Source organism: Phyllostomus hastatus, unplaced genomic scaffold (genome assembly GCF_019186645.2).
Source record: "Phyllostomus hastatus isolate PE091 unplaced genomic scaffold, TTU_PhHast_1.1 phas_scaffold_21, whole genome shotgun sequence".
Classification (NCBI taxonomy): Eukaryota; Metazoa; Chordata; class Mammalia; order Chiroptera; family Phyllostomidae; genus Phyllostomus; species Phyllostomus hastatus.
The window spans coordinates 15,120,087-15,137,093 of NW_025334017.1; the positions used below are offsets into that span (position 1 = coordinate 15,120,087).

The 17,007-nt window shown below is 36.9% G+C and overlaps 1 protein-coding gene across 2 annotated transcripts in view; it reads right to left on the reverse strand.

Moving 5' to 3' along the window:
• Positions 1 to 17,007, reverse strand: part of TRPA1 (transient receptor potential cation channel subfamily A member 1) — a 50,721-nt gene that overhangs the window by 19,385 nt on the left and 14,329 nt on the right. For both annotated transcript variants that reach the window (XM_045861251.1, XM_045861250.1), the window contains exons 5-16: positions 15,165 to 15,272; positions 12,198 to 12,306; positions 11,856 to 12,001; positions 11,251 to 11,387; positions 8,509 to 8,557; positions 7,063 to 7,162; positions 6,300 to 6,400; positions 5,132 to 5,301; positions 4,882 to 5,046; positions 3,207 to 3,324; positions 1,904 to 2,070; positions 197 to 290 (exon numbers count right to left, since the gene is read on the reverse strand). In XM_045861251.1, the coding sequence (XP_045717207.1) occupies positions 197 to 290; positions 1,904 to 2,070; positions 3,207 to 3,324; positions 4,882 to 5,046; positions 5,132 to 5,301; positions 6,300 to 6,400; positions 7,063 to 7,162; positions 8,509 to 8,557; positions 11,251 to 11,387; positions 11,856 to 12,001; positions 12,198 to 12,306; positions 15,165 to 15,272 (1,464 nt within the window). The remainder of the gene's footprint in view (positions 1 to 196; positions 291 to 1,903; positions 2,071 to 3,206; positions 3,325 to 4,881; positions 5,047 to 5,131; positions 5,302 to 6,299; positions 6,401 to 7,062; positions 7,163 to 8,508; positions 8,558 to 11,250; positions 11,388 to 11,855; positions 12,002 to 12,197; positions 12,307 to 15,164; positions 15,273 to 17,007) is intronic.

A 17,007-nucleotide genomic window follows, 5' to 3' on the forward strand; every position in this document is an offset into this window, starting at 1 on the left:
TAATAGGATAGCCTTCTTTAATCCAAGTAGGTTCTTCTTAAATACTGGTTGGCTAAGTTCCCTTAAAGACTGTGTACAACTAGGAACTTTATTTAAAGATGGAAATTACTATTATTTAGGTAATGATTATAACAATAAATCCTCACATTATATTATATAAAATATACTCATAAGGAGTTTTGTTTGAAGAGCTTACTTTCATGCATTCAGGGAGGTATTCTATCAATTCCGTGACTGGACATTTATTGCTTGGAGAATTATGACTAAAAACCCCAATACATTCTTCCCATCTGTAAAAAAAAATAATAAAAAAACAAGTTTTAATTCTTCTGTTCTGTACAATAGCAAAGCTATCAGTTGATACTCAAGATTATGTCTTTACAGGAAACCTGACTTGATCCCAATGAAAGCAATATTTGAACCAAGATGCATCCATTAGTAGGGTCTTTGTCCATTAATGGAAATGAGAAATGTGGGCAAATTCCAGGAGGGCTGTTATAATCACTGTTCTCTTTCTCTAAATGCCTTTAAGGAATGTAGGCTTTGCCTTCTGTTCCCCCTGAGATCAGGAGCTGGTCATGTTGGGTAGAGATATTCACTTCCACATACTATTTTAGCAACATAGAACTGGGCACAGGATATTTACAATTTAATCCATGTATACATCATATATTGAATTAAACTACAAAATAACGTGTGTTGAGTGCCTTAACAAGCACAGGTTCTGCCAGCACATTGCAGAGTCTGCCCCCTTTTCATTTCCATCCAGATGAACAGGATAAAAAGATACAGATGATACCAAGGAGGAAATAGATCTACAACAGGAAGCAGTGAGTCCATTTACCTCCAATGGCCCATCTATGTCACAGGAGGCTGGTCCTAAAATCTACTCAGACAAATTTTCCGTTAACCCTATCAGTAAAATCCATCTAGAAAATGTGCGTAATCAGTAGACAACTTCTGCTTGCACACTTGAATTGGCAAGTGCTTCAAAAGAATGATCAGAAGGAGATCTTGAGACTGTGCCATGCTCAAAAACACAGGCCTTATCTGCCTTGAACATGAGATCATTTACTTCTGTGTCCACTACTGGGTGACGTTGGGACCTTGCACATATCTGTCTGTGATTCTATAGAAAAATTTATGCACAAGAAGTGGGACAAACTACTCTCCAACTTCATCATTAAAGCTCCTGGGAGTCTAGTTCAAAAAATCCTCAACCACAAAAGATCCTGTGTTAATGGGAATTCCATAGACAGCACTAGTGACAATACCCTTGGAGAATATTTTCACCAACATCCAGTTCTGGGATTTCTGTTGGCAACAGAGTGTCGGGGAAGTTCAGACAGGGCTGGGCAGAGTGTTCTCAACAACAACTGTGGTGCCAGACACTACACATCTCTGAAACCCTGAGTCTCCCGAGACAGCCACAAGGTGATCCGAGCCCCCATGACTTAGAAATGGAAACTCAAGATCAGCGAGGTCAAGCAAAATGTCTGTTGTTACCCAAAGAGTTCATTAAAACTTTCTGTAAAAAACTGACATTTAAAAACTGTTTAAAAACTGTAAGCCCTGGCTGAATAGTTCAGCCGGTTAGGGCATTGTCTCAATACACCAAGGTTGCTAGTTCAATCCCCAGTCAGGGCACATATAAGAAGCAAGCAATGAATACATGAATGGGTGGAATGACAAAATCGATGTTTTTTCTCTCTCCCTATCTCTCTCCCTCTCCCTCTGTCCTTCTTCCTCTCTCTCTCTAAAAAGAAACTCAACAAATAAATAAAAAATTTTTGAATGTTGATTAACAGCTGAAACTTACTCTCTCTTCCTGTTTCCTCTCAGTCTGTGAATCATCCCTCATGCCCGGAGACACTCAATGACAGTGAACAGGAAGAGAGCATACCTCTTGTTCCTGATGATCGTAAGAACCACCTCCTTCCTCCAGTTGTGAATGGCGAGGTGCAGGAAGGAGGCCTGCTGCTTGTTCAGGACGATGTCGGCGCCATAGCTCAGAAGGAGAGCAACAGCCTTGGCGTGGCCTTCCCTTGCAGCAAAGTGAAGTGCTGTGTTCTTTTAGAGAAAACAGGACATGGAAAGCCAGTGGCAATGGCTAATCATGCCTTAGCTATGTTACTACCATGTTTTATTATTGAACTGCTTCAAAGAAATTACTAACAAAACTAACCATTTAATACCCAAATACCTAAAATGTAAAACTGGTGTTCAGAATAAACCTTCAAAATACTGAGTTTATAGTTTAAACATGGTGTGTGTCCATGAATTCCAAGTGGTTATTTTGCTTTGTTTTTGCAGTGGGATGATTCCATGAGAACTAAGGACAAGCTGTCAGCGTAAGGATGCTGAAATTACCACGGGAGAGAATACTTCGGGGAAATTTCTCATGCTACAGAATGGTGGTTCCCAGATTTGGGGTTTTCACAGGCTTGTAAAAAAAAAATCAGAGCTTCAGCTCTAGCCGGGTAGCAGTGGTTAGACTGTTTTCCTGCTATACCAAGGTTGTGGGTTTGATCCCTGGTCACAAGAATCAACCAATGAATGCATAAATAAGTGAAACAACAAATCGATGTTTCTCTCTCTCTCTCTAAAAATCAATCAATAAAAGCAATTTAAATCAGAGCTTCTCTGTGATTGCCAATCTTTTGTTTTGTTACACAAAGACATTTTTAGTTTAGTTTGCAAGCCGATGCTCAATCCACTAAGCCACATCAGCCAGGGCTGACATTTTTAAAAAGCAATGATGATCTTCTATCTCCACCAGTTAGTGAAAGAATTTACATTTCAATACCTGCCCTACAAAAAAGGAGGAAGAACATCCGATCAGAATAAAGGACAGTCCTTCAAATCAAATACACTGAGTTTTATGAAGACTTACCCCTGCCCTCTTCATTTTTCTCAGTTCACCGGGGTGGTGGAAATTTTGTCATCAGTCCACACAGGCCTGTAAACCAGTCTCTGCAAGACTGAGGAGGCATCCTCAACATGCCCCCACCCCTTAGCATTTTCCATATTCTTTTCCCCTTTCACCCCCTCCTCTCCCTAAGGGTCTGCAGAGTAAGAACCCAGTAAGGATCTATGAACAGGGGAAAGGAGGGAAGAGACTGGGCTAAGAAGAAGGCTTTCTTGCAATTTTTGAAGCTGCTTGTATGCCAAGACTTGGGGTAGGTATGAGGAATGCCAATACGTACCCCTTCTTCATCTGGCTGATCTGTTGTGCACCTCAAATTAGTGTCAAGAATGACCTTCATGGTTTGCGTGTACCCACCCAAGGAAGCATGATGCAAAGCAGTCCAGCCATTGTGGTCACTGTTAAAGAGTTAAAAAAAGACGTGTGCGTCCCCCTTACAGATGAAATGTGGGATGGCATACCGCCATTGACAGGTAGGTCTTATGACAAAGAAAATGCAATCTAAGTTTTGGTAACTAAATATGTATTACATATTCATAACAAATGAGCTAATTTCAAACCAAATGGTCTTAAATGATCTACCTGTAATAGGATTCATGCATATTTTTTAATTTAGCAGAATAAAATGTGAAAGTATATAAATGCAATATCAAAAACTTGGGGACAGGTAAGACTAGAGTTAGCACGTCTATGTCATACATATTTTTCCCAAGCTGTAATGTATTACATGCGCTATTTTAAATCTTGTTCTGTTCTTTCACTGAGCATGATATCAAAAATTTCCATGATGGTAATATTAGTCTTCATGGCCACTACCTATTACTAATAAAAAGTGATAAAAATAATATCATCATCTTACAATATGTCACTGTAAGATACTTAACTTAGTACCACTTTGTCTTCTAAGAGTTAGATCTGAAGAGATCTTTCCTCTGTGCTCTCCAAGATGCTTACTTAATCCCTTTGGAAAATGTTAATCTTTTCTCACAGAAATTTAATATTAAACACAGTGAAGTCTTGATATTTTTCCAAATTATATATACAAAAATTGTGTGAGATCCTGACACAATTCAATTTCAACACTGGTGAGCGACTGCATTAGGGTGCAAGAGCCACCTCGTTATTTCAGTTCCGATGTAATTAAGTAACAACTCTCTGGCCTGCGTCCACTGGGGCCCCTCTGCAGGTTGCTGCCTGGGTTCCCATGGAAGCAGGAAGGAACTGAGCCAAGTATGCAGTTCCCAGCTGCCTCTGACGTTGCTGGGATGGGCAGTCTGATAAAGAAATGTGGTTTTGAACATTAGCCTAATGAGCTCTTTGCTCACTCACCTGGTTGACATTAGAAGATAGCTCATCATACATCTATAAAACTTCTGGGCGTTTATCTTCCTTTTACCAAAATGTCATTTATTTATACTACCTTTTTATTATGCATAATTATTTTACTTTGGTTTTGCTCCGTGTGTTAGAGTTAAGTGTAATGAAATTCAGGAATATTTTATATTTCATGTTGCAGTTTAAAGGGTGCTTTTTATCTCTGCCATGCATCAGATGGAATGAAAAGTACAGTGTGCATTTGTGCAGGGTGTCTGTACATGCACACACAGGGTTTTGCATCTGCATTAAAACATGGTAGCATAATAAAGTACAATAAAATATGAGCGACTTTATTTCAAAGATCCTGGGAACTACTCTGCACAAAGCCATTTAATCTGTGACCCTGAACAAGGTCTTCAGCTCTATAAATCTCAATGTCCTCATCCATCAGTTGGCAATAATACTGACTTTTCTTTTAATATTTCATAAGTCACATATGTTTCGAGGAATAAATGAGATAAAAGTCCTTAGGGAGATAGAAAGTTAAGTACCATATTTAAAAATAAAATAGAAACATAGCCTGGAAATGGCTAATTAGTTAAAAAGAATATATAAATATTCTTATCATATATCCTTACCTGAGAAATAAAGCCCCCTTTTTCAGAAGAAGTTGAACTACTTTATCGTGCCCATTTTTTGCAGCCAGATGGAGAGGAGTCATTCCATAAAGGTCACCTTCATTCAAAAGCCTCGTATCACTCAAGTCTTGCAGGAGCCTCTGACAGGTATTGATGCGCCCGTAACTTGAAAAAATTAGGTTTCATATGTTCAAAGCACATATCACATAAATGGATGACATGCTCCTGTGTCACATAAGCTAGCCCTTACCTGGCTGCAAAATGTAGGGGTGACTGCTTATCTTTGCTTTTGGAGTAAATGGACACATTAAAGCCAAGCAGGTTGTTTACAGAGACAGGGACCCCCTGTCTGCATGCATAATGTAGAGGAGTACACCCATCGTTGTCTTCATCCATTACCAGCTTTTTAATATGCTGCATCTGTGGGGAAAAAAAATCAATATTCTAAACATAACTCTGCTATCATGATAATTATAGTGTTTTTCAAACTATTCTATAGGATAGTATTTTCCAACAAGGGTCAGCATGTATCCCTTGAGGACAAAAACATAAATAACCTGAAGGGTAACAGGAAAAGAAACACAGATGACGGTGCGTGCTGTCCCCCTACAATGTGTGTGACTACAACGTATGGAGGCACTGGGCAGCGTTGGGAGCAGGAAATGTACTTAACATTTTTAACCTAGCAGTTTCCGAATGTACTTGACCACTCACCACCCTCCAGAGCGCTCCCTTCACTTTTTCTCCCCACAGTAATGCTAACGTGTTCTATTAGGACAAAGTGATGAAAGATGAACATTAGGTTTACTTTATATTTTGCATGAAAATTAAATTAAAAATGAATGTCAAATGAGCAGCTTAATCCAGTCAATGAACAAATATTTCATTAAAGATATTCAAATACATACATTTCTCATTCTTTATTAAAGATATTGGCAATATGGAAATCTATTATAAAAATATGATGTACTTCAGATACACCTAATGGTCACTTAATAAATATTAATCAGTGAATATAACTATGGAGATAATGCTTTCAATGTGTCAACCAGTGAGTATGATGAACATATTGTTTTTAAATTGATGATGGTGTACTGCTAACCCACACATGTGCTTGGCCTTTTCACTGATACCCAATTCCTAATGGTCAAAGAGTGAAGGAGAGCTGATTCAATACATACAGACAGGGAGATGTGGGAACCCTCTGTCACTCGGAAAATTCAATCCCAATGTAATTTATTATTGCCAGCACCACTATGTTGTTAGTAAACATTTAAATATTGCATCTTTACTTTAAAGTAATTTTTAAATTCCAGAACCAGACTTCATAATAACAAAAATCACAATAAGCAAAATCACTGTACTCTCTGTCGAGCCAGCCCAGTTTCTGGGAACCCGCACGCGTGCATATGTATTACCTGCATAAACTCGGGTTGCAAATTTTTCAATCCGTACGGTTGCTGCACAGTCAAATGCAAAAAATTACGTCCAAGATGATCTTTTATGTCTACCTGTGCACCTAAGAGAGCACAAAATGAATGTAACTTCTGCTCACTTATTTAAAACATGGCCTATGGTGGAGTTTTAATTTAAGAAAATAAAAAAAAATTTAATTTAAATCTCTCCCAACCTTTAACCTACAGGAAACTTTATTCAGATAAAAGAACTAAATATAGTTAAAAATGGGTTTACCTTACCATGTGTATGCTGTGTGTGTGTGTAAAGGTGGGGAGATAATATGTGATTTATTACATCAATTAATATATGAGGTCTTACCTTTGAAAGTATAAACTATAAAGATAGAGAGACTAGAGATCAAGGAAGAAGAGGGGACGATACATCTCTTCTTTGTTACTATCACATCAGGTTCGTATGTAAAATGGGACAGTGATAGTACTTACCTCGCATAAAATCAGTCATTGAGAAAATGTAGATAAGATGTTCAGCAAAATGCCTGGGACATGATAATTGCTTTATAACTATTATCTGTTATTGTTCTGAAATTATCATTTTTAAGTGTTGATCCCTTATTAGACTGAATATTTTTCTAGACATGGGAAATATTCTATTTATCTTTGTATTCAGGTACCTGACCCGATGCCTGACCCCCAATAAATGGTTAATAAATGTTTAATGAATTAAGTAGTAGTTCTAAAGGTTAGGTCTGGTCCCTAATGGTACCTTTAGAGAGCAGCAAATTCACAGTATTCCAAGATGCAGAAGCAGTTGCTAATAAAAGTGGAGACCGTCCTTCAGAGTCGGTGCTATTAATATCTGCTCCCTAAAACACAACAAGTCATTCAACAAAAAGCTTATAAAAGACAAATCAACTTATATCACAATCTGTAAATAATATTAATTCTTTGGGACAGAGTGCCTACAATATGGCTAGCACCCAAACATATGCCTAACTATAGGACTGCCTGAAATTTCCCTATAATTTGTAGATGGTAACATCAGAAAGCAAGGCATTCTTTTATAATTTTAATAACAAAAATTATCCTTACATGTTAATCTTGTGACTGACATCTGATAGTAATGGATCTCTGTTACTACCTAAAGTATAAAATAAAATCTTTTGCCCTGGCTGGTGTGGCTCAGTGGATTGAGCATGGGCTTGTGAACTAAAGGGTCACTGGTTTGATTCCCAGTCAGGGCACATGCCTGGACTGCAGGCCAGGTCCCCAGTTGGGGGCCTATGAGAGGCAACCACACAGTGATGTTTCTCTCCCTCTCTGTCTGCCTCCCTTCCCCTCTCTCTAAAAATAAATAAATAAGGTCTTTAAAAAAATAAAAATAAAATCATTTGACCTTTAGCAATAGTTGAGTTCCAACTTAAGAAAATATTTTTAAATGGGAGGGAAGTAGGGAGGGTTGGGAGGGTGGGCTGGATTGGGAGTAAAAGGGAGAAAACTGTACTTGAACAATGATTAAAATAAAATTAAAAAAAATATTTTTAAATGTTCATATAAAAATCTTCCAAATTTATTGCATATGAAATTTAAAAATTCACAAAAAAATTCTCTTTTTAAAAATTATCTGAAATAGATGTAACTATCACCATATCAAGAATTGCTATTGACAACAAACATGTTAAATACTAGGAATGAAAATACTTTCATTGCTGATATATTAGGACTTAAATAAATTCATCATATATTCATCTGTATAAATGACTTGTTAAAATTTAACTCAAAATTAGTTCCTCAGCTTTTCATTATTGAAAGAGAGCGCCGGGGCAGCTGGAGGTAGAAGCTTACAGTGGCTGGTGAAGGGGCTGGAGCCGCCTGTCCCGCCCCCACCAGAAAGCCTCATGTACTGAAGAAGGTCAGCAGAGCCACCAAGCCTCACACTCCAGAGCTTTTCTTGCCATGTACCCACCCACTCCCACATGAAACACATTAGCACAGGCATCAGAACACCCTTTGGTGATTCTAACTTCATGGTAATGGAGTTTGGTTGTTACGTATTCATGCACAATGTGTACTTGCAAATATGTCCATCATCTTTTTGTAAACATCCGCTGATAAGCAAAAATTAGAATTTGGTTTATTTCTGAATTCATATTATGTAATTATATGATTTTCAACTGTACATAGTAATAGAAAAACTGAATGGAATAGTTACCACTGAAATTAAGTAGTCTGCTAGTTCATGGTGATCAAATAATGAGGCCCTGCAAAAGGAGAATTATAACAGTTTAAGCTACTATTGATATAAAATAAAGCTACCATGTTCAAAAAGTCAATTTAAATGGCCATTTAATAACATGATAAAATTCTAGACAATTAAGAACATTTAAAAATCTATAACTGGTTCTGATTAGGGTAATATTTTCAAAGCAATAATAATAGAGAAACATCAAACACATCACAAGATTTTCTTCCTTATCTTTTAGTAAACCTGTTTTCTCCGTGTGAAATCCTCCTGAGGATGTTCTGAAATGAGTAGTGACATCTGTCCTAAAGGCTTAAAGTGAAAGATAACAACTGATTGTTACCAATGTTGACCCCGGGTTTATAACAATGGTCCTTGCACCTAGAATTCATCAGCAGGGTTCAAAATGCCCCCCTTTTTGGCAAAAACTAACCAGGCACAGTTAGCTTTCCTGAGGTTTTGTGAAGCTAAAAAACAATTATGGCAAGAATTGAAGTCATTTTCATATTGCCTTGTAGCTAGTCATAAGGATAATGTTAATAGGCGCATAAAAGTTTTCCACTTACATCAAAGCACACAACAAATGTTAATGCTTTAAACCTTTTTGTTTCCTGTGGCAAATCTTATTCCTCGTTCCTGTTCAAGATTATCTTAGCTATTCTTAGCTCTTTGTATGTAAATCTCGGAATAATCAGCTTGTTCATTTTGACCCAACATTTGCAAGAAGTTGCACTGTATTTAAATTATATTAAACGTATTTAGTAATTTTAAGATATAATGGCATTAAGGCCCCACTTGATTTGTTCTTTCATCTCCCAGTCTAGGACATTGCTATTCAACATGGGAACTGCAGATCAGCTAAACTGGCACCACCTGGGAGTCCATTAGAAATGAAAATTCTCAGGAGATTTGGAAGCTAAGGCTCAAGAGGCCAAAGGACATGCCAATGGTTACACAGCCACCCCAGTCCTCTGACTGCAGAGCTCTCTGTTTCAGCCAGAACGAACACAAGGAATTCTAGTGCAAAGAGCAAGTTTTCCTTTGAAGCTCAATATAAACTCTAAACATCACTGGCTATTTATTAGAAGGTCATTCCAAAATTCTAAACCAATATTTGGTTAATCAGAATTGGACTGAACTGGCCCAAGAAATCTTTAGCCAATCCAAGTTGAATATGTCTAGTTAAGTTAAGGATACTTATGGGTCAGGGAGATGGATCTATTTTTCTAAAATAACTCCTTCTTATGCATATTTATGTATGTAATAATTATATATATTAAAACTGAATTGTAAGTGGACATTTTTAACTATATCCAGATCATTGTGTTTCTAAATTGGCTAAACACTGGAATCATTTAAGGAGTTTTAAAAATTCCTGATATCCAACCCAAAGATTCTAATGTAATCTTGGATATGAATTGACATTGGGATTTTATAAGCTGCCCATGATACTAATGTGCAGCAGTTGGAGAACCGCCAGGCTGGTAGTTAGTCTATCTATCGAAATACATTATTTCAAAGGCTTTTTTTTTTCATTTCTAGGATTTCTAACTATATTTTTTCATATAACAATCTTTGATTCATACATGCCAGTTTGTTTCTCATAATGTCATCTGAATCTACTTATTTTTATGTAACTGATTTCCTTTATGTTTCCTTTAAATTTCTCAGTCTTAAAATAACATCATTTTAAAATTATTTTCAGAATACCATATTATTTCCATTCCCTTAGAAGCAGTCTTTTGTTGATTTTATTTTATTTTTTTAAATCTTAAAAAAATTGTTGTTCTTTTGTTGATTTAATTGTCTTCTATGAGTCTTCCTTTATGCTAGGAAAGTTTAGTTAGCAAACTTATCCTAAGTGGGAGTTCCTTTCTACCCAGGCAGATGCCACTGTGCCTGGTGGTTTTGCTATTGTACATTCATCCCCCACCTCCCCAGTTTAGAATCAGATCTCATATTGGTAGATAAAATTTCTTTTTCCCTGAGGGATATTGCAGATTTCCCTGAGAGACAGCGTAGGCTTCCAGCAGGATCACAGCTGTGTGTGTGTATCAGAGAGACAGACAGAGACAAAGAGACAGACGTGGCTCGTCTTAGCCACCTCTTTCGCTCACATAGGAAACATTAAGTCCTTGTCTTCCCAAAGGAGTTGTCCTAGCATCTAGTATGCCGGCAGTTTCAGATGCTCTTTTCTCTCATATGTATTCTGTTAAACTCTGCAGGAATATTTATCTTGTTTGGAGCATGACTATTATTTCCTAAAATGATGTTTTAAAAGCCTTTATCTATAATTTTGGGGGTGGGGAGAAGGGGGAATAGGGTGGAATGAGTGGAACATCCATATGTATCTACTCGATTAGCTTCACTAAAAATGAGGGTGAGACACAGAAGGAATTGTAACAGATTAGAGAGGGTGTGCAAAGCCATGTATATTGACCTCTGGAGTATATAGGCTCATACCCACTAGGCTAAAAAGTGACCCAGATTATGCCACTGGTGATTTTATTCTTTCAAAATCTATTTAAGATTCTACTTTGATTCCAAAGGAGCATGTAGTTTCCAACTGAACCCCAGGATCTCTGTTATCTCTGTCCTTTGCTTTTGAATTGTAGAATCGCTGATGTGTAAGGGCTAACTTCTCCTTGCAGGATATAATTTAACATCGGAACACTAAAAATCTGTACACAGGATGGTAAGCAGGACACTTGCCTGTGAAGCATTGTCTCCTGATTTCCGTCCACTGAGTTAACAATATCGCCAGTACCAGAGTAGGAAGTTATCATCAGTTTCACAATCTCCATGGCTCCCTGGGTGGCAGCAAAGTGAAGGGCTGTGCACTTCCCATTCTATAACAAGTTGGGATACCAGAATCAATGCCTAAGTCCCAGTTGAAGGATACACCCTAAATTCAGCTGTGAGTTTTTTTCTTCCCAGGTCAACCAAGCCCAGGAATATAGAATTTAAGGTGATAAATAATAATCAGTTCTATCTACCAAAGAGTATCAGTAGAAAAATCATAGCTGGCAATTTTCCTTCCTTGCAACCTGACAGGTTTTGAGAGCTCTGACAATACTTCTACCACTGACAGTGTCATTCTCTTTACCGGGCCTGCATTTCTGTTTGCAGTTGTTTTTGGTGGCTCTCAAATTCTTTATGTAGATTGAAAGGTGATATATTCTCTTGTTCTGCTTCTGCACAAACAGCAGAAAATACCTGTTTCAATCTAAATAAGTGTAAAAGAGCTACAAAGCATTTCGGAAAATAATTTGTGACAGCTGAAAAAGAAAAGCCTTGTGTAGAACAGGCGCAGTCACCTCCATCAGCTCCAGCTGTGCACCGTTGTCCAGACACATCTTAATCATCTCCAGGTCTCCACTCTGAACTGCCATGTGCAGGGGGCTAGCTTTCCCATTTGTCACAAAATTAATGTGAGACTGTCTGTTAAATCCATGTTCTTCACCTTGAGAAGAAGATACAATTCGAGATTACAAGTATTATAAATAAGTAAAAGGAATGTTTTAAAAGAAAGGATGCTTAGCCTTACTGAAAGGCTCACATACAAATTCTATTAAACTCTATTAAATATTTCTCAAATTATTAGCACCCACCAATATAGACTTCTTAGTAGTATATAATGTAGGAAAGCCTCTACTCACCATACTTTAGTAATATTTCCATGCATTTTTTGGCACCTGAAAAGGCAGCTTGGTGAACAGGAAAACATCCCCATTTGTTTGATGTGCATGGCTTAGCTCCATTTTTTAACTGGAAGAAAAGAAAGAACAGCAGCAATGAAAGTCTAAGGACACAACTCAAACCTGTCGTTGCAAGGATGGACAAGGGTTTCCATGCCTCTCCAAGACCACTGTATTATTCTGTAATTATGTAAAACTATATAGAAAAGCTTCAAATCACATAAAACCTAGGTATGAAGGTAACTTTGGAACCAGGCTAAGATTCTGAAATAGAGGCATTTACTCCATATTTTCCAAAGATGAGATAACAACATAGACACAAAACATCATCTTGATAGCCCAGAAAACTAAAGTGCACACATTTTACAATGGGATTAATGAGATATTTTTAAACATTAACATGACTCCTCCTATATTTATTCTCAATCCCTATGCAAATAAAATAATATGATAATATTTCCCAGATTCTTTTCCTTTAATTTATGTAAATTAAGAAATGATTAGATCAGCATTCTTGTTAACTATGAAAATCAGGTGTTTTCACTGATGGCAATTCTCCATTAAAAAAGGTATTAGGAGAACTGAATCACACCTTACCTTGACCCCTGAGTCAATTGTTATCCACTCTCATTTTCTACAGATCAATGAACTTGGTTTTGCTTTAAGAACCTTTTATAATCATAAGAGAAAAGATTTTGAAAGAGCAGGAAAGTGTGACAAAGCAAATATTACCTGTAATCTCATCTTCTAGGGACAGCAATGGTTTACATTTTAGAAGACAATGCACTTTTTTGTTTTATTTGCAACGGTAATTTTTATGTGTATACTTTGTGATCATACTGTTCAGAAAAGTTTTTACTTACTAATATTCTTTAAAAGTGTAATTTTATCAAGTCCATGTTTCATTTTGGGGTATACAAAATGTTATGCAATGAATCCTTTTAAACAAACTTCTATTTTTTCCAGTTTTTCCCCCTCTGATATATACAATGCTGATGTTAACATCAGTGAAAGCTTTAAATATCTCCAAGACATATTCCTAGATTGGAATTGGTTAGTCAAAAAGTATTCACACCCACAGTGAATGAAATTCCCCATCTCATGAAAATTTCTCTAACACTATACATCAACACGGTTTTATTTCATCTTTCCAATTTAAGTGTTAAAAAAAACTCATCGTTTCTCATCTCTCTTTGATCATTTGAGAAATTAATTAAACTTTATGTACCTCCTTGCCAATTTTCCATGGAGTGTTGTCTTTTCCTTATGGATTTGTAATACCTTATAGATAAGTTTGTATCCATTTAAAGATAAATACATAGAGTCCTATGCTTTGTCTGCTCAGGCCAACGGATGTGTCATGGTCCAGCACTAGCTATCGGTACAATCTGCACAAGGCTGACGTGTACTTCATGTTACTCTCTCAGTTACTCCAAGGAATTAATTGCTAGTACTTTTAAGATTTTGCATCTGTACTTATTATAGATATATTGTGAAATGCATCATAATATAACAGCAGGAATAATAGCTGGCTCCAGAACTTTGATAACACACTTTTTAAAAATGTTTTATGGTTCCCTACAGGCCTTTAATTTTTTAGTTAATTTTGAAATTTTAATTATTTTCAGCTATTAATCCATTAAAAGTGGATTTACAAATTCTTTAAGACTTGTGCATACTGCTATTTCGTCATTTAAAAATTATCATCATATTCAGGTAAAACCCTTTCTAATTTCTAATTTATTAGAATTTCTAATTTATTAGAAATTAGAAATTAGTTAGTTATTTCTAATTAGTTATTTCTAATTAGTTATTTCTAATTTTATGTAATTATTTGTGCTTTATCTTCTCTTGTTTTAGTTAGACTTGCCAATCTTTTTCTGTTCTATTATCTTTTGAAAGAAATAACTCAATTTATCAAATAATTTCAAAATTACTATTATTTGTTTTAAACTTTACTATTTAGTCTATTTTATTTTTGGTTTCTTTGAGGCTCTTTTCTAAATTCTTCACTTGAGTGTTATTTATTTTTATTCTCTTTTTGGTCTAATCATGAAAGCTTATAAGAATATGCATTTTTCTCCAAGATCCAGTAAACACATTAGAACATATTTGTAGATTTAAATATTAGGAAGATATTTTAAAATTACTTTAGTTTATTTTCCTACTCTCTGGGAAGGCAGAGGGGGAAAATCTAGTAGTAAAAACACAGAACATGGCTTGAATAACATACAAGTGATTAAGGAATATCTGGGAAAGGCCGTGTCCTGGAATCCTAGCACCACACTCAGTGGGGCACTAGGTGGAGCAGGAGTCTGTTGGTCAGATGGGTGCGCCCAGGCACAGGGGGCCACCCCAGAGAGAAGTGGCTCTCCTTCAGGGCTGTGGCCAAGAAGGACCTTAGCCATTATTGTCACAAAGAGCCCCTTTTCTGAGAACCCATGGCAGCAACTTCTTCTCATCTTGGTGACATGAATGGCTATGTTTGCCTTGGCTTTTATTTCATGGGCCTGCCTGACAATAAGTCTGCAATTGACTATATTTGTCTTTCCTTTGTCTATTTAAAAGTTCAAAGTCAAAAGTGTGACCCACTTTAATCAACATACAAGCTGTTGTACTTTGTATTTCTTATTCCAGCCTGATCACCAGCTTCATCTTAATTTACCTGTCTAAACTTTCTTTTCATTTTGATCTTCTCACATTTTCTTTAATGTTCTCCTGTTAGTCTTCTGTAAGCAATCTCAGATCCATTTGAGATTTAAGGTGTGTGTGTATGCATATATAAAAACACACAGAACAATCTTATTGACATATTTTCTGTATTTCATATTTTGCTAAAAAGAGAAACTAAGAGTTGTAAATAACAACAATTCATGTTGTACTAATAAAAAAGGAAAGAAAACAAGAAAAAAAGATTAAAATACAAACCAAAATCTGCAGTGCTTCACTGTTATCTTTGGAGCATGCGATTAGCACAGCTGTGTTTCCGTTTTCTCCTTCCAAATTAACATTCGTACTGCCGTGCTCAGTCAAGACCTGCACGAAAGGGGGGAACGATTGTCAGAAGTTAACCTGCAGCTTTCCAAATGTGGTAGTTAGGTTATAAACTCTCAATGCCAGGTGCCATGTCCTTACTCGTCGTTTTTCACCTCTCTCCTATAGAAGCTTGCATGAAACTTCACATATACTTGGTGCTACATAAATTTCTCAAACAGAGGAGTAGTGAGCATTTCTGTATCACCTCAATTAATGCAATACGCTGTTGTGGAACTGGACATAGAGTAAGAATTGTAGGTATTAGTTAAATTAGTTCATTTAATATTTCTCACTTGTATTAAGTAACCTATGTTAACTAAAGTCTTCAAAAAATTAATCCATTGAATGTGTAGGTTAGGGAGGAGGGAAGGAGGGAAAGATGAAGGGGGAAAGGAGATGGGAGAATAGGAAGAGTTTTTTTTTCCTTTCTAGTCATTTTTCTTTTACCTAGATTGCAAGCATTCTGGGAAATGTCAATTAAAACTACATTTTCTTCAGTAGAGAAAAGAGTTTCGTGTAACACTGTTATAGCTTAACTCAGTCAATTCAAACTTAGTCTGGAACAGAAGGTTTTTCTATGATATAAGAAATTAGCATTCCTGACAAAATGGATAAGCAGTTTTTCTGATGAAATTTAACTAAAGACCTGTTACCCCCACACACCTAGTTTGCCTCCAGCTGACCACTGTCCAAGAATCTATAGATCTTTAACCAGTCTTTATTTTATATTCAATCTAGCAACACTTATCTCATATAAATGTTCTTCCCAAGAGAGAAATCTTGGGATTGACCTAGAGGTCTTTTCTCCTGCAGCAAGCATGTTATAATGTGCTTATAATTAAATTGTTTAAAATGAATTTATTAAAACAAGCTGTTTCCTAAAAGCTTGACTTTTTAAAAAAGTACACAACCTCCTACCAGAGTTCCCTGATAATAGAATGTGTGCTGATGTGTCAGCAAATGAATTGAGCTTACTAAGTTGCTCCTAAAAGCACACTAAACTGAGATTTTCATTCATAAGAACATATAGGAAACTACTACTGGATGAAGGGAAATGAGAACACAAGGTCCACTCAAGGGACTTTAGGCACACTCACATTCCATTCTTAATAAATGGCAGAACCACACGCAAAGTAACCTACTCAAGTCTGTAAGAAGAGATTATCCCTTCTCTACCCTCTTAGAACCACAGATCGTAGATTCCCAGCAGATAGTAAGGTATTATTGTTGGGTTACCATAAGCACCACCTTTCATAAAGCTGAGTTTCATTATGTGTGGCCGGGGTCCCAGGAGAGCAACTCCTGTGGGAGCAACTACACTGTGCACCCACTTCAGATTCACTCATGACCAGGCAAGTTGGAGGTTCTCAGGTGAGCTTTCCAGATGCCCCTTTGATGAGAATCTGAGAAGCCTCATGGGATGGTCAAGCCAATGGATAGCTGAGGTTAAGCCCCAAGGACTAACGCCTGCAGATAATTGAGGAACAAGGCTTCCTCCTAACTACCAGGCCAATGCACCCCAGGGAACACTAAGAATGTCAACAGAGTCTGCAAGAACTGCAGGTGATGATGGATAATAACTTTCAGTTTGCAACTAGGCAGATCATGGTGGAAGGTTTGGGGAAAGGCTGGCAGAGCAGACCATGGGAAAGCATTTTAAACTGGCCAGAACTGGTGGGGCATGGGCCTGACCCCTGAGGGTAACCGGGAGAGGCGGAGGAAGACCGTTGGCAAG